Raw genomic sequence first — 17951 nt, 5'->3', positions numbered from 1 at the left:
AGATGACGGACGTCCGCTGCGGACGCAGCAGCTGAGCACTTCGTACATTGGGCATAGGCTCTTCTGATGGCAGACTCCAGGTCCAAGCGACGGCGAGTTGTAACGGCTTGAAGTCTCCGGAGAGAGAGAAAATGTGCGGGGTTTGTGCCCCACGCAGACCCTATTGAGCAGGCTCTAAGAGCTGCGGCGTCCGTGCATGTGTCTCTGAGGCCACACCAGGCACTACTGTGGCGGACAAAGAAAACCGACGTTGTGCGCGTCTCAAAGAGAAAGGTTTTCTTGAGAAAATGGCGCCGTCATCGCGGACAGCCTATTGTCGTACGGAATGAGTCCAGAGCCGCTGGAATCGCTCTCCACTGGGGACCCCCAAAAATTTTCTTTCTTTTCTTTTTCTTCCCCTTCCCTGGTCTGGATACCGCGTCGTTCGTTAGGCTGATATCCACTTCGGCCAAAGAAGGCGGCACTGTTTTTCATTCACCGGCTACCGCGGAAATCAATACGGCCGCACTTTCGGCGCCCGGATCCCAATGGTGGAATGGGGCTCCTCCGATTCTCAGCTATCGGTTTCTCGGCGTAGAATACAGGAAACCGGCACGCGATCTGGCGGGGAGGCTTGCGCTTCATCGACGCGCCCATTGTTTTGCGGGGGAGACGGAGAAAAAGAAAGCTTCTCGCTAGAATGTAAGACTCGCGAGGTGACCGGGCAGGAACTTCGGGTCACGGGCACTTCTCGGTCTCCGCCCCGCTTTCCGGAGTCTTGATCGCGAAAGAAGCAGGTAAGCGGCATGCAAAAAATTAAAAAAGAAACTAGAATCTTCGAAACTGGTGGGCAGATAAAGCTTTGTGCCAGGGTCTTTCCGTCATGGTTTTCACGTTTTCCCCGCCCTCGCTACTTGCAACTCGCTTTCTTCAGAGACATTTCGTCTTTCTCTTGGTTCACCGACTGCATGATAGCTGTTGACTTTGTCAGTGACTGGAGCCATTTGCTTTTCTAACGTTGTGCACAGAAAATGCGTCATTGTCCTCTACAGACTGCACAATGGCGAATTACTAAGCCGCGACGGGACCGATAGACCTAGCTGCGCAGCGCGTGTTTTGGAAATAGTGAGAATAACTTTGCCTAATGAATAAGAAGGCCACTGGGCGGTTCGTTCATTCACGTTTTCATTCACGTTCATTCAGATGGTCGTGTTCGCAACCGTCCTTACCTGGAAGTCCTTACATGGAAACCGAGGAGCAGAACGCTGACATATATCAAGTAACGAGGGCTTCAAGTTCCTGCGTTGGCTCTTTAACTCTTGCGTGCGCTGGAGTAATCGGCATGGCGGAAGTCTTCGTACTGCTGTTCAGCTATAGTAAGGTGCTGAAATAAATTTAGCGTGTTCATAAATCTTTTCCACAGCATTTTCTTGGATATCGAGGTTTCACTGGCGTAAACGTCTGAATACCGTAACGCGAAACCGAACGCTCCCAAAACTGGAGCATTGTCGTCTTCTGTGAAAGATTTAAACGGCGCGAAAGACTTGCGAATAAGTCAGCGCGCGAATGTTCTCGCAGGAGCGGCTCATCTTCTTCTTCTTCTTCTTTCCTTCTCTCTCTCTTTCTTTCTTTTTCGCCGGACGCGGTGCTATTGTGTAGCGGCCCGACGTTTAACTTGGGACGCCTTGGGCTCAGCTTTTATCAGAGAGCTCTGTTCGAGAGTCACGAAATCGGTAAGCACAGGTTTAATTAGGAGGAGGAAAACGAGAGGGAAAGACAGAGAGCTTAGTCGGTGTAAGTGTTGGCTGGTCGCCGAGGGCCGAAGGATAGAGTAAAGGGAGTGAAAGGTGATGAAGGTAGAGAAGAGATCAAAAATATAAATAGAGAAGGAAAAAGGTGCGCGCACCAACGCGCTACATACAGTCGGTCACACAGTCTGAATGTTCTCAAGTAGCGCCAGGGTTAATAGGATTAGAAAATGTACGGGGGCATCGGTGCCAAATAAAAAGCCAGAAGAGCTTAAGTGTCGTCGCTTAACTCGAGGACTGACTTTGAGAAAATGCTGGCCTTTAGCTTGAAATTCATGACAAAAGATAGTCCTGGTTACTGAAAAAAAATGCCATCGAGGAAAAAGAAATGTAAGTGTAGGTTGTCCCAGCTAATGTTAAACAAGCTTGAATCTCTATATATCTATAAAGGTAATCTGGCTACAAATGCGCTGCTGCGTTTTTTTCAAATGCACCCGCCTGTATGACCGCGCGTGACTATAGCTCAGCGATTAACGCTTGTCTGTGTAACTGTGCAAAGTGGGAACTCCTCTCTCCTCTTTCAATCTCCTCCCCCAGTGCAGAATAGCCTACGGGCTCCGGGCTCAGTCTTGCGAGCCTCCCTGCCTTTCCTTTAGGACTTCTCTCTCTCTCTCTCTCTCTCTCTCTCTCTCTCTCTCTCTGTCTCTCTCTCTGGCTATGAGATCTATACGATGTTCCGTCATCTTCCGCCACGAAGGTAATTTTTGTCTGCTAATTACTTGGCTAAATATTAAAAAAAGAATATTTAAACAAATTAAACAAACAGCTTGGATAACTTTAGCTGGGACACCCAGCATTATTGTGCCCTTTTTCTAGAGCCAGTGACGGTATTTCTATTGTTGCGCTTGATTAGGTTGTTATTTTGCTTACTAACATTTTTCTTTTTTTTTCTTCTTTTTTTTACAGCCATATCGCAGAACTATAGTATCTGGTTTTGTGTGCGGCTTGAGAAAGACGCAGACATTCTTTGTAGGCTTTTGGAGATGTTCGTCTGACAATACACGTGTGATTGGTGACCCATGAAATGAGTAACTCATACATATCAAACGCACGCGAAAACAAGCTACACAAGTGGCAACAGGCAGCAAAAATGTCTGCTGCTATGCTCGAGGTCGCGTCTTCAATCTCTGCCGCATTTCGATGGGGTGGAATTAAAAAGACGCTCGGGTACTCTGATTTAGGCGCATGCTAAAGAATTCCACGTGGTCAAAATAATCCCAAGGCCCCCGTTAGGGCATGCTTCATCCACCTGTCGTAGTTTTGGAACGTAGAACCTCGCAATTGATCTAAAAAAATATTTGGCGACGCTTAAGCATCGCTTTTAAGAGTGGAACGCAATAGCATTCAAATACATCCCTGACTGCTTCTCACACTTCCCGGCAACTGCAGCTTATGTAACTGTAATGTTTACCGGGAAACGCTGGCGGTGAACGTTATGCACGAAGGCGAGCTTTTTGGTAGAAACGCGACCTGTTACGTGGGCCGAACCCGGAGGTGGGACCCAGCCAGCCACGTCAAGAAAATTACGTCAGTTTCGGGTTTCTGTTATTGCTTCGCACTTTTAACATCCAAGTCGGAGAAGATTTACCATAAAAGGCACGTGCTGTCAGTGTTTTGTATCATCACATTTGTTTGCGGGCTGTAATTCTCGAACTTCCGAGGAATAACTTTGTCAAGAATGTAAGACAAGGTATGAGCAACTTTAGTGATAGAATGGTGTGGCAATATAACCCGCATATGCTACGTGTCATCTAGCAAGGCGTGGCATATGCACGTACTTAAATATATACGGCAGTTTTCGTTCACGGACAACTCCGCCGACGCCAGACTTTCTGAGACACCAAGCCCTTAACGCTGCCACGTTAAAATGTCTGGTCGAGACCAGCATACCGCTAGCATACTAACAGAGCTTTCCATACGTTCAAAGCACTAACAGTCTTGCTCCAAGGTCCAAGAACTTAGTGTTGCTCAAGAAGCTGGCATGTAAATTTAAAGCAGACCTGAGAATGGCTGCTGAGGTGTTGAGAGAGAGTAAGTCAGGCAAACAGAATCATTCATCGAAATTCACATAATCGACGAGGCTACTTGCATAGACTAGTGAAAAGGCAAATTCATGTCATGAGGTCATCACCCACTTGAGGCGTCGCACTATATTAGTTCATGTCGATAGATTCCTTTCACTCAAAGCATCTCTCTCTCTCTCTCTCTCTCTCTCTATATATATATATATATATATATATATATATATATATATATATTGCGCTTTCGGCACTTCATTGCTCCGGCCATTCATTGGAACTGGCTCGTTTCCAGTATTGATGTGAAACTTGCTCGTCCACTTCACATTTCTATATGGTTGGAATCTTCTTTCGAATTTTGAAACTTGTTTGTTAGGAATGCAAAGTTGGGTCACTTGGTCGAGCCACATTCCAAACCAAAAAGAAAATCAAGCGGTGCTTGTGTTGTTTCTCCTATTTGTTATCCTGTGGCTAGTGCTGCCTTTTGCAGTTTCTTTCTAGTTCTTTCCCCCTGTTTTGATAGCAGCAACGCAGTCGCAATTTATTTATCTTTTCTTGCAGACAGGAAGGGGGGGAATGTGGACTGGCTCTACATAATTTCGGCAGGTGCTTTAGACCTGCACTTATTAGGAGATATCGTACAAGGTGTTTTCTTTTCTTTTTTTTTAGATAATACAGATTTTCTATAAAAATAGCTATGACCGTGAGGCAACTGTAATCTTCGCATTCGAGCCTTAGCACGAGACGGAAATGCTTGGCGCATGCTTAAGTTACTCTGAAAGGAATAATGTGTTAATTAAGAACAAAATTTGGTAGAAGGCGCAGTGCTTAGACACCTAAACATCCCCAACTCCTGTGCCAACGACTCTCTCGTGCAGTGCCAGACGCTGTCGTTATGGAATTTTCCTTTGAAAATTTAACCTCCCGCAACGTGGCGTTCGCAGAGCGGCCGGCGGCCAACGAGCAGCAGCCCGGCGGCGGCATGTGACGATGTGGGCGGCCGAGAACTACGCGCCGGGCCTGATCGCCATCAGCGAGAGCGCCGGCGAGAACCCGCTGCAGAGCCAGCGGCCGAAATGGCGCCGCCTGTGCCGCTACCTGGGCGTGCTGGCGTTCCTCTCGGTGCTGGGCATCGGGCTGTGCTTCGCCATCGCGCTCACGGTGTCCCAGCCGCCCGGCCGCGCCTCGTGGGAGTACCTGCTCATCTCGAGCCCCATCGTGATCCCGGGCCTGCTGGCGCTCTACCTGTGCACGCGCCGCTGCTGCGGACTCATCCTCAACCTGGTGTTCGCCTTCCTGGCGCTGCTGTGCGGCGCCGTGCTGGTGGCCACCGAGACGCTCGCCTCCATCGGCATCATGCTCACCATCGTGGGCGGACTGATCCTGGTCGTGATCCTGGTGACGCTCGTCTACGACCGCGTCACGGGCCGCTCGTACGATGACGACGACGAGGAGGGAGAGCTGGGCAGCGGAATCGGCGTCGGCGCCGCGGGCAGCATGCGCAACCGCAGCCTGCGGCGCCGCGCGGGCGACCTGCTCTTCGGGGACGACGTGTCCCAGAGGGCGTACCCCAACTGCGCGCCGCTGCGGCGCAGCTTTCGGCTCGCCTCGCAGAAGAAGAAGCACCACCCGCACACGCAGGTGCGAAGCGCGGCGGCGGTATACAACAGCCAGGAATGCTTTCTTAAAGTATGTGTGCGTGTGTGTCTACATGTGTGCGTGCATGTGCATGTGCGTGTGTGTGTGTGTGTGTGTGTGTGTGTGTGTGTGTGTGTGTGTGTGTGTGTGTGTGTGTGTGTGTGTGTGTGTGTGTGTGTGTGTGTGTGTGTGTGTGTGTGTGTGTGTGTGTGTGTGTGTGTGTGTGTGTGTGTGTGTGTGTGTGTGTGTGTGTGTGTGTGTGTGTGTGTGTGTGTGTGTGTGTGTGTTAAGGGGGGATTGTCGGATTTGTCACGAAGCACAAAGCATTTATCTATGTAGATTTCGGAAGTTTTTAGGCACAATTTGTCAGTCTCCTTTCTCCGTACTTTGATGACACCCGTGTGGATAGAAGTAGACAGACCAAGAGCCGCGCAGCTGCAGCTGTAAATGAGTCGATACCCCGTCTTTCAGCCGAGCCTGGAATAAATATTTACGACCACTGTTCATGCCACACGTAGCAATCTCCCTCTCGATGCACTTTACTTGCATGTTTGCCCTAAGATTCATAAATCAAAGAGCACATGGCAAGCGCGAGGAAAACCTAAATAACGTATAACTCACAAGAAGTCCTAAATCTAGCCAATGCCAGAAAAAGGTGTACACTTGCTAGCTCTGCTACAGCTCCTCTTGCCAGCAGCGCATGAATCACGACAAGGCATACACCGGGCATGATTCTCAACGGCACATAGATACTTCGCCCGATCATTTCACCTCCGCATATAGACTAACCTCACGTCTGTGCTCTTGTCTATCGCCGCAGGTGCAGTTCATTGTGCCCGAGCTGCCCCCGCCTTCATCGGGGTTGCACTCGCGCAACAGCCCCGAACACGGCGTGCACACCCAGGGTTCCTCGACCGCCGCGGGAGTCGAGCGACCCGCGACGCCTGATGGCATGCCGCGCGGCCATCATGAAGCCAGCGTCGCCAGTACCAGCGGGAGGCCCGGCGGAGCCTGCGAAGCCGCACACGTCTGCACGCACGCCCCGTCGCCGCAGCCCCAACTCGTTGCCGCAGCCTCCAACGAGCAGACGTCCTGAAAAGAGCCTTGTGAACGATGCGCGGACAGACGCTTGCTGCGGTGAAACACAGCGTTCAGATTCTCACCTGTTACAACTCCCAGCCTTCTCAGAGGACTCGAGTTTTCTCTCTCTCGCTGTGAAGAATTTCAGGGTCTTCGCTCGTTAACCTGTCGTGCTCTTTCGCCGCGTTTGCGGTAGACAGAATGTTCGGGATGTAGACGTTATTCCTGTTACGAGCGTTTAATTGTGTTGAATCCTTTCTTTTTTTCGAAGAAAGCTAGGGTTGACTGATAGATTGATTGTTACAGGGCTTATGGTACCGGTATCGAACTGTACCATAAGGAGCTGAAGGCACATACGCCAAAAGTCGACTGCTAAGCTCGTTGAAGGCACATGTTTAGAGCGCAATGAAGAATCCCAGTATCATGCCGCCGGTGCCCACGTGTACTGCGGTTGTCTCCGTCTTCAGCGCACACGCAGTATATTTATCTATCTTCTCCACGCGGCGGCGAGCAGCAAAGCCAAGTTTCCGTTTTACAAACGGCTGCTTGCTGCAGCTGACGGAGTGTCATGCGCAGCGCCGCGTTTGTTAGAGTTGGTCACCGCTATAGCTTGCTGCGACGGAGCACAATCCACAGCCTGTGAATCAGCAATGGTTAGTACTTGCCACTCTTTCGCTCTCCTGCAGTCCGTCTCTGATCCAGAGCACGTACTCAAGCTGTTTTCACGTGATTTCAATAGTCAGATGCTGTTTCGGCAGTACCACGCGACAAGCTCGCACGGCTTAAAGAGAGGTCTAATCTCGGTGTTTCGTTACGTTCGGTTTGCTGCAGCGTGTGCCGAAAAATGCAAAGTCACTGCACAAGTGAAGTGAACTGTCGCCGCACCCTCGCAAATGGGGCTCTCTAGCACAACAGGGCAATCTAGCTTGATTCCTCAACGTTCGTATGAGGAGAATCGCTTGTTGGGGGAATTGGCCGTTAGTACGGCTGTGATTGAACCAGAGAGAAAGTATCAGACCTTAAGAAGGTGCACCCGCGCTGACATACGCCGGGGTGGGGTCCGCGAACGTTCCAGAGGGTCAATACATGTAGCACATTTGGAAGTGGAGTGTGACAGGTGGCGAAGGGGTGTACAGAACACTACGATGTCAGCATGGTTGCCCGTACAAACTTTGCCCCCACATTGCAGCACCAGAAACGTAACCGTTTGTCACCTTGCGTAGGCGTCCCCGCTGTCACTTCTGCCACCAAGCATTTCCCATGGTTCCGGGGAACTTTCTCCACGCAAACCACATGACGGAGTGTTTGAGACGGATGCCAACACTTCCACCTGAGGCTTAGGCTAGATGGACTGCAATAGGATGAGCATCTTCAAGAGGGTAACGCCGGGTCTGATCCCGCAGTAATGAAAGACCTCCTTGAAGCTTGACCGCTAAACCTGATAGGGACCACTGGTCACGCGTTTGAAACCCCCAGTTTATATTGCTTTGGAGTTGATGAAGCTATACATGCTTTCTGATAATCTGTGTCTTGACGACAGCTGCAGTCACGCGTGCATGACTCCGCGGGGTCAAGTGAAGAGCGTTCGTAAGCTTAAGAAAAATACCAAGTTCAGTCTGAACCGGCTCGTGCCGTAGGTCGTAAATCAAACGCTTGGTTTTTCTGAACGAACGTAAAAGGCAATGTCTTTCATTTACTAATAACGGTGCGTCTTAATTTACCTGACTGTAACTGTTTCGCGTCACCTGACCCATTGCACATGTCGATAGACACAGTGGGCCTTTCAAACAGTGTTTTGTCTTGAGTGCGCCGAGCATTTCAAGCTTGTCCCTGGGCGATAAAGTAGTGTTGTGCGTATATCAACCGAGTAGCCGCGAGTTATCACAACTTGCTTAAGACCTCCTGTTTCACGCGAAGCACTGAGCTATAATGTACATACGATACATTCCTGTCCCATGCGCACTATATACACGCAATATGAGCTGTAACGTCCCCGCGCATACTACAACCGTCCGCCGCGAACTTTCAAAGTTTGTCCAGTGTCCATTGTGCACACGCGGTAAATGAAAGAACGAATTCACAAACTGACTATCCTACCGAATTCAGCGACAGTTCTCCAATATCTCGAGTCTTGCTTTAATACAGAATGAACGCCGCGAAGCTTGCTCGGCCTGTAACGATCAAGTTCACGGATTGACGGCGATTACCATGGAGCTTAGCTTGGGGGTAAGGTGTGGAGGTTGGAAGCCTTTCCTTCCGGCCTACTCCAATTTTCTTCTACGTATATGTGCTAAGTTGGAGTTTCCGTGCAATGCACCCAGTATGTTTCATTCGTGTCTTTCCACTTTTTATAAGTATTCCTTCGTGCATATAATGTGACATACTCTCTGTCCTAAAGTAAGTGGAAAGGCTCGCACAGTCTCTGCGAAAGGCATAACGCAAACCATTTCATGCCTTGCCGGGGCAGTAACATTCGTGGCGCGTTTGAGTCTTCTTCGACCTAGCTCTGACCTCCTAAGTTGCACCGGGTCTCGGAGGTCACGTCTTGGCAGTCAGGAAAACAATACTACTTCTTTACTAGAGCTCTCTAGATTCTCAGAGTGCCAGCATTGCCTAAGAAGCACCACCGCATGGCCTGGCGACTGCTAAGATCAAGGCGCCGAAGCGGTCTATGTCTTTTGTTTTTTTTTTTTTTTTGCATATAATTTTTATGGTGTGAACGACGCGTTTCTCCCTTTAATCGGCGTCACTTTACTGAGCACTCGTGAGAGCTTTCTTTTTTGTGTGAAATATGTGTTAATTCGAACATCGCGCATTCTTCCTTAGCATGTGAGGGCGTTTTTCTCGATACGGGTGCTAATCGAGGGATTTATGCTAAATGGATGTAATTTATTCACTGATCGGCTTCGATTGTGAAATCGGTACATGTGCCCCGAAGTGAATCCATAAAGTTATTTAGTGAAACACTGTTATTTAGCTAACATCACTCTAACCTTTTTTGACTAACTAATGTCCGCCTTTTCAATCGGTTCAGCTGATTTGACAGTATCGCACTTTCTGTGGCAGATGTTTTGATAACTATGTTCTACTGAAAAAAAGATCACCCGGTATTTGTGGCACGTTTTATCGAGTACGAGTTAACTAAGTTGATCGAGTTTCAATCCGGCTCGATAGTATACTGGCCACACGCTATATCGGTCACGACGCCAGCGGAGCGACCGCTGCCCATGTGCAGGGGTGTTAGGCGAGCAACTCTACGGGCCTTCGTTATTTCTTTATTATTATTTTTTTTTTGTAGAAAGACAAGAAACGGTTGTTCTTCCCCTGTGAGTGCGGTTTCGCGTTCGTGTGCAGGACGATGACCCCACGATAACCGTTTTCTCTCTCGCCGAGCTGCTTCGCGTATCTGGATGCCACACCTGGAGGCGTTTTACGACATGCAAAGCCGTCTTGCCGTGTCGTCGACTGGAACGACACCACGGGAGCATCTTCAGAGTACACACTTTCAAAACCCCTGTAGTGTCGGTGTGCCGAAGCGCGCCTCTACGCACGTAGAACCAAAGGAACACCGTCAGTAAATATAGTCCGGACCATCTCCTCCGTATGCCTCGCCAACTCCTTACCGCTTCGTTTTGCTTACCGGTGTACTTTTCAACGCTTCTCGCGAGGTTGTGCCGACTGTAGCTGTTATTCACGCATTTCTTCTCTCAAGCGAATCGCGCGCAGTGCTTTGTACGCGTATACTCGTCGAAATGGTGCGAACTATGTGTATGTGTGTACGTAAGGTATACAACTAATATAAACCACACGTGTACATAAATGCAGTATTTATACTCTTAGATGACGTTCATGAGCGCTGGTACGGTGCTTGCGTAGGCCGTGCTTGTTGCGCCGTCTGCACTGAAGATAAGCACGAAAAGATTCTTTCGTGCCGTGGGTGTGGTCATGTTACCAGTGCTGAAAATGTGCGGATTGTAGCATAACTTGGTCGCGTAATCAAGAGTCTGACGGAACGCCGGTAGAAAGCATGTCAGGATCTGCAGGGATCGCGCAATGTCAACTTTCTTTCTTCTGACATTGGTCAGCGGAATGTTGTCCTAACAACAATTCGTCCGTGCCTGCTAAGCACTTCTGAAATTCGAGAAAGCGACACGACATAGATTTCTTGTTTTTTTTTTTCTTTTTTCTTTTCAAACCAAAACGCAAGCACTTCGGATGATCTGCAGTGCAAATCAGGTCCGCCTCTTTCGTACTGGTCTCCCTTGTAAATACACTGCCTGCTTTGTTCGCGCGGCGTTCCTTCCTATAGTGGCGAAGAACCACAAGGCCTTTAGCCAAGCTACCACACCTTGTCACGATGGAGAGTATTGATTTGAGCTCAGCGTTGGCAAGTACGATTTCACGGCGTGCATGTTCCATTTACGTATGGAGAGACGCCATTAAGCGTGCTTGTCTGCGTGCAGCGCAGGCAGTTTCCCATACTAAGAAATCACCTTCACGTTCCCACCAAGCATGACCAAATCTACGTGTGCATTTCAACATACTTAAATAAAGCGTATGACTAAATGATGTAACCGAGATAATTGCACGCAGTCTTACAACAGCATGTGGCACCAAACCACCGCGCGTACACTTTCTCTTTGTAGGGCTGTGTTTGTTTGTCGTGAACTTTCATCTTTCTTGAAAGAAAGAAAGAAAACCTTCACTCGTTTGGTTAAGATGAACACATATAGCTGAGTGAGTAAGCGAGAAAGTACGCGTGTGGTTGAGGCTGCAAGAGAGATTACTTGGCGGAGATATTAATCACATCGCCTCAATTAGCTCCCGCAGCGAAAAGCAGCTTGTTGTGCAGGCATGACTGGCCATCCGCCAAGAACGTGCAGTGTGTTCCGGGGCACACTTAGTCCCGATCCGTTTTTAAGCTTTATTGTCGTCGTCTCCGTGAGGACTGTATAGCGCTTGGTAACTGTCTCTCCTTGACTCGCTAGGGGCCAAAGCAGCGTGTACTAAACCGCGCGAATTACGAGGTTTACAGGTTGCGTGGATTACAACACTCCGCCCGAGATGTATTATGTGTGTATGATTTGTACATAGGACACGTGTGTGTGTAGCTGAATGAATGCTCCGCGCAGACCCCGTAGCACCACGGGTGCCAAAAAAAAAAAAGAAAGTGTGAGCAGAAAAAGAAAGAAGAAGAAGAAAAAAAGGAGTAAGCGTACCGCTTCTAAAATTGTTTGGCCTACATTGGCCCTTTTAGTTTTGCCATTCCTCCCCATCTCTATCTCATCTTTCTATTCCACCTTTTCTGTCCCACAGTGTAGGGTAGCAAACCAGACGCATCTCTCGTTAACATCCCTGCCTTTTCCCTTCATTTCCTCCTCCTCCACAATCAGAGGCAATTCCTGGCTATGACAAACGTTATGGACAAGAAACATTGTAAAAAAGAAATGTCGTGAGTAATTTAGCAAACGAGTTTGTCATCTCCACATTGCCACGACGCACTTAGGAGTCCAGGAAAAAGGCAATTTACCTAAAGGAGCAATATGAGAGAAAATGCACCGAGTTTATTTTCGGGAAACGCTTACTCGTGGCGTGTAGATTGAACCTGACGCTCGAATCGATATCAAGTAGCTCTCCCCACTTCCCCTCGCCCCTTCAGGGTTGAGCCGGTACTCCTGCTACAAGTTGTCGGACTCGTGACAGCGAGGAATTATCTACTATACATTATCTACTCTTGTCCAGCGGAAAATGTGTTCAAATGCCGAATACGCGAAGGCATGTCTGTAAATACGTGGCGCGAAGGGCGTTGTGTATGGGCTTCTCGTGATCTCAATAAAGTTCCCCAGCATGTAATCTCAAACTTCTTATAAACAACACAAGGCATACGAAGTGGTTTGTCGTTTGAAGCGGTCTGTCGGGTTGAAGCGGTTTGTCGTTTGAAGTGTTAATCTGCCTCATCCCTTTACATCAATCGCCTTTCAAACACTTACTGTTTCAAGGTACTCGTAAACCTCATTTACATAGCACAGCAACAAAAGATAAATAAAATGAGATGAATGTATTTTTGTTACTTCGTGTTCTGCACAAAAATATCTGGAAAACAAGAACTGTCGGGCACTTCTCACACATTGCAGCCATTTACGCGAGCGCGTAGGATTAGACTGATTTTTGACGGTGTGCAGTATAGAATGGAATGCCGGGAACTCTAGTGTAAATATCAGCATTCTCACTCAGCATTCTGCAGAGCTAATTTCACGAAACCATGACGCATAAAAATAGGGTAGGCTGAAAAATTATCGCACTGTGTACTAGCTGACACCACGCATACAGCATTAGGTGGCACGGAGTAAAAAAGTCATAATAGCAGACCATAATTCAACAAGACCACCTCAGGCCAGTCACTATATTGTTTCTTTCCCATTCCCTAAGCGTCATTTTTTTTCTAGGCAAGTTTTACGTTCATTCACTTCGCAGCAATAACGCGAAGCTTTAGTGTGTCGCTAATCACTTGTAAGGCATGTAATTTACTGCTTCTTTTTTGCTCCTAAGCCGGCGTATCAATAAGGAATGGGCTTTTACGGAAGGTTTTTACTTGGTAACACTTGCTCTATTGGTGGTAATAGCGGGATACGCATGAGAAGAAACCGTGCGAGACAAAGCAAAATGCAGAAGTGAAGGAAAAAGCATGCAACACATCCTTCTTTTTTTTTTCGTTTACTTGCACGTTTGATCTCGTTTGCGTTACTCCCAATAAGTAACATCATCAGCGATCGACGATCCTCTTTTTCAGCAAAATGAACAATCATATATTTATTTTCTTTTTTTTTTTTTAAGTAGTTGACCAAGAAGGTTGTAAGTGCCGAGCTGTTCAATGAAATTAGTTCTCGTTCTGCTTCGACATGAGAATAATTGCGTGACAGTACTGTCCACCAAGGACAGGCCGAACGTTCGTGTGCTCTCAGTTGTGAAGACTTTAATAAGGTATACCGGCTGTTGCGAAAAATAAGTATCTGCTTATCGCTTCAGTGGAAAAAAAAAGAAATAATATAAGTGGACTGAACGCTCTCAGAAACGGTGGCTATGTCGTGAAAAGTGCGCGAGTGTAATGCATCCTGCCCAGCCGGTTTGGAGTAAGACATTGCACCCCGTGTAACTTTTGTCGCATGCTTCTCTTACGTCAGTGTGTTAAATAAAGCCATACAAGTGTTCTCTTATGTGCTTCTTTACATGACCCTGTATTCAAAAACTGCTTCCGCGTTAAAGGTATACGTGCCATGTTATATATTGCTGCAAAATTACCATGTTCATTGTTACCGCTTTCTCGATTGTGAAGAAATAAAATTTGTTTGCCAAATGTTTTAGAAGTCCTGTTTTCATTCAAGAAACCTGCTTGATGCACTCAAGATTTTTGTCAATTTACCGGTAGGACTCTCTAAATATGCTAGATCTGGCTTTAGTGCCACAATGTTTTATCTCGAGCGTCCACAGGTTTACTGACCGGTGGAAGAGAACACGTTCCTACTTACGTTGCTATCGAAGGTCTAATCAGTATTTCCCCACCCATAGTTTCTCAAACAATTCACTGGTCCGCATTTACTAGTCTCTCGTATGGCGAACTGTGGCCTTCGCTCTTCTCCTCGGCAACGTCACCCCTTTAAGGCACGAGCTCTTCACCAAGGCCTTCGAGAAGTGGATGTTGGAGAATACTCTTGTGGGACAATCTCAGGGGCCGGAGTATTGCTAAAGAATCTGTAAGTGTACGAAGCTCCTTTCATGCAAGATTGGGCAATGGACGAACCATTCTCCATGGAGGACCTGGAGGCTGCTCTGGAAAATTTCAGGCGTTCCTCTTCACCCGGATCCGACAATGTAACGTACGCTACGCTACGCCACCTTGACCACGAATCACGGTAGATTCTGTTACGTCATCTCAACCTTTCATGGAGTGACGGTGTTGCTCCCTCTGAATGGAACGGTGGCCGTCTTGTCCCACTCCTAACGTGAGGAAAGCCTCCCCTTGCATTAACATCATATCGGACGAACCATTCTCCATGGAGGACCTGGAGGCTGCTCTGGAAAATTTCAGGCGTTCCTCTTCACCCGGATCCGACAATGTAACGTACGCTACGCTACGCCACCTTGACCATGAATCACGGGAGATTCTGTTACGTCATCTCAACCTTTCATGGAGTGACGGTGTTGCTCCCTCTGAATGGAACGGTGGCCGTCTTGTCCCACTCCTAACGTAAGGAAAGCCTCCCCTTGCATTAACATCATATCGGCCTATTGCTCTCGCCAGCTGTGTCCTCACGCGCTTCGAGGGGTTTCTCGAGAATTTTAATGTTTAGGCGTTCAACGTGGCCCTTCGTCGGTCGACAGTGTCATTGATCTTGTCTTCAAATGAACAATTAAATTATCCAAACGCGGTCATAAAAAGCCATAGCGCTATTTTTAGACCAAAAAGTCGCTTATGATAACGTTTCTCATGAAGCCACCCTCGACGCGCTCGTGGCTCCTGACACTGGAGGCCACACTTTTCGGCAGATTTGGAGCTACATGACCCGAAGGGGCTTCTTTGCATTCACGGAGGATGGCCAAACTACTGACTAATACAGGAGCTGTGGAGCTCCACTAGGCGTGTTAAGCCCAGTTTTGTTCAATCTAGCTGTGATTGGGCTAGCGGAATGCCTGCCACAGTCGGTCAGTCTGTCAATTTGCGCATATGAGATTTTCATCTGGGCTTCAGGAGTAGCTCGTCGACAGGGTCACGCAAGATTACAAAAGGCTACAACGACGACGTCTACTTATCTTCAGAGACAAAGCCTCGGCGTCTCAACAGCAAAAGGCACGTTAGTCACCTACACAAGGAAATCAATGACTGGATGTCCGGTATCTATTACCGGCCAGTCTACCTTATACAAGAGAATCCTTTGGTTTTTCACGGATCATTGTTGGCCGCTACCATTCCTGGAGCACCCATGTGACCTACCTAAAAAGGAGACTCCTCTCGATCAGTCACTTTTTCAAAGCCGTCGCTGGAAAATACATGGGGACCTTCGGCATGTTCTACGCCCCAGCTGTACACAGCGTTTTTCATGGCTTTCTTGCGTTACAGCGTACCGGCGCTGTCAAACACCGGGAAGCAAAATCTGAGAGTGCTTGAGACCATGCAAGCCCAAACGCTTAGAGCCTGTCTTGGTCCACCGCGACGCGCCTCAACAGCCACAACACCGGTCCCCGCCAGGGATTATCCAATCAGTACCTATATCGCCACAGACACGCTTAGAACCCACCTCCGACATCTTTCCCGACTCCAGTCTGAGCGCCTTATTGCTCTTTGAGAAAGTAGACCAGAAGCAACAATTTCGAGCATCGTAGCCTCCTATCGTTCCTCTCTTCCATTTGATTTCTCGCCTGCAGCAAGATCGCCGTGTCCTTCGTGGTTTCCCCCGCAGCCACAAGTGCACCTCTCCATTCCAGGAGTTGGATCTTCCCAACACCTGGAATCATGAGCATCAACAGTCACCAAATTGCTGTGCTATATTCTGTGATTCAGAGGCAGTTCTGTCATCACTTGCATTAGCACTGCGTCGCAGCCCACATGAACAATTGCTGGCTGAGGTACGATTACACACACAACTGAGTCGTGGACAGAGGGCACGATATGGCATTTCAGTGGCTACTTGCGCACTGCAACGTCATTGACAATGAAAGTTCCGACAAAGCTGCCCACGAGGCACGTGGAGAATGTGAAAGCACCTCGATACTATTGTCGACAACGGATCCAGCTTGGCTCCTCAGCAGTCTTGCCCCTATTATCACTCTAAGAATATGTAATACACCAGAGTTCACCAGCCGGCGCCTATATGCCTTAGACACACGTATGAAAATGCAACTTTTACCCGGTTTTAAACGACGAGAAGACAGGTCACTGGGCCGCCTGTGACTATGAGTTTCTTTCACGAACGCCTACTCATTTCTAATTGGCATGGCGGACAGGGCCAATCACAGCCCACGTGGCGTAGAAGAAACGATCAAACATTTCCTTTGTGACGGCCCGACATACGAAGATGAAATTATTGCCCTTCGGACAGCTTTAGGGCACTTAGATGACGGGCCTTTGACAGAAGAGAACATCTTGGGACTGAGGCCTATAGTGCGTCCGCTGTGTCCAAAGACACAAGAGCGCTACTGCGTTTCCTTAAATGCGCCAGCCTATTCATATAGTGTAACCAGTGCAACGTGTGAACCTATCGATTCCTTCTCATCTTTCAATCCCCCGTGTAGGGTAGCCTATCGGGCTCGGATTGGTTAATTTCCCGGCCTTTCCCTTATAACTTCTCTCTGTCTCTCTCGCTCACTCTCTATCTCATCACGAATGTTTACGCCATGCTTTCCTTTGCGGCATCCACATTCGGTTACTGCCACATGTGAGCGACACGACGGTAGGGTTCACTGCTAATTCTCACCATCTAGCTTTCTAAAAAAAAATTGCGCTGTTACATTTGTGTTCCCTCTTATTCTTACCTCATTTATCATTGCGCCCCATGTAGGGTAGAAAAGAATGCGTTCATATTGTTGATCTCTCTACCTATTCTATTTTCTCTCTCTCTCTTAGTTTGTATATCTTCTTCCTTATTTTCCCCCTGTATATATCAAACGTTCTTCTTTTCCGTCGATGTTGTCTCTGTTCGCACATAATACTTCTGTAACACGTTTTGTGCACCCATCTCATTCCTAGTCATATTACCACACTGAGTGTGTGCCACATAGGCAGAGGTTTACACTTACTTTATATTTTACAGCAGGGGCGGGTTCCCGCAACGATTGGCGTTCTATATAGTTTCATTTTTAACGAAAACGCTGTTTTATGCAACTGAAGCGCAATAGTTTTGTGAGACGTCGTGCGATTTCCGCAAACGTTCTGGATAAAACCACAGAAGTAGAAACATAATCATTCGAAGCTTCGCTCATCGCCTGGAAAACGAGGGAACAGTCGACACCAGTAGCGTCACAAGGTGCGCGGCCCTGCGAAGAACAGCAAGTGCAGCTGAAAAGAGCTGAAGATGTATTTGGCAGGGGGTGAAGAAAACAATCCCGTCGTATAGACATGACAAAGGGACCATTTAAAGTCTCACAGAAGGGAGCCCATTCAATGGTGGCAAGGGCGTTGCAATGGTCAAAGGCCATCAGGTTGAACTGGTATTGTTCGTAGGAAGTAGAAAAGGCCGTTTTCTTGCGGTGCCGTTCTTCCACAGAAATTTGCCACTACCCAGAACCGAGTGCGCCAGAAGAAAACAAGCTCGCAGCATGTAACCAGTCCAGTGCGTAGTTAATACGAGAAAGGCAACGTACGTCCTTCTTCATAACCCGGTTTAGACTTGCGGAAACGAGCGAAAGATAAGGAGGGGCAGGTTGGCGCAATTGT

At 48.1% G+C, this 17951-nt stretch overlaps 1 protein-coding gene across 1 annotated transcript in view; it reads left to right on the top strand.

The window, feature by feature from the left end:
* Positions 1-13879, top strand: part of LOC126537009 (uncharacterized) — a 108023-nt gene extending 94144 nt beyond the window's left edge. Inside the window, exons 2-3 of the mRNA XM_050184106.3 lie at positions 4750-5446; positions 6264-13879. Coding sequence (XP_050040063.1) covers positions 4796-5446; positions 6264-6539 — 927 coding nt within the window. The 5' untranslated portion in view covers positions 4750-4795 and the 3' untranslated portion in view covers positions 6540-13879. The remainder of the gene's footprint in view (positions 1-4749; positions 5447-6263) is intronic.
* Positions 13880-17951: the final 4072 nt, after the last annotated feature.

This window comes from Dermacentor andersoni, chromosome 4 (assembly GCF_023375885.2).
Source record: "Dermacentor andersoni chromosome 4, qqDerAnde1_hic_scaffold, whole genome shotgun sequence".
NCBI classification, from domain to species: domain Eukaryota; kingdom Metazoa; phylum Arthropoda; class Arachnida; order Ixodida; family Ixodidae; genus Dermacentor; species Dermacentor andersoni.
Note: the sequence above shows the minus strand (reverse complement) of the source record. Positions and strands in the feature narration are given on the sequence as shown.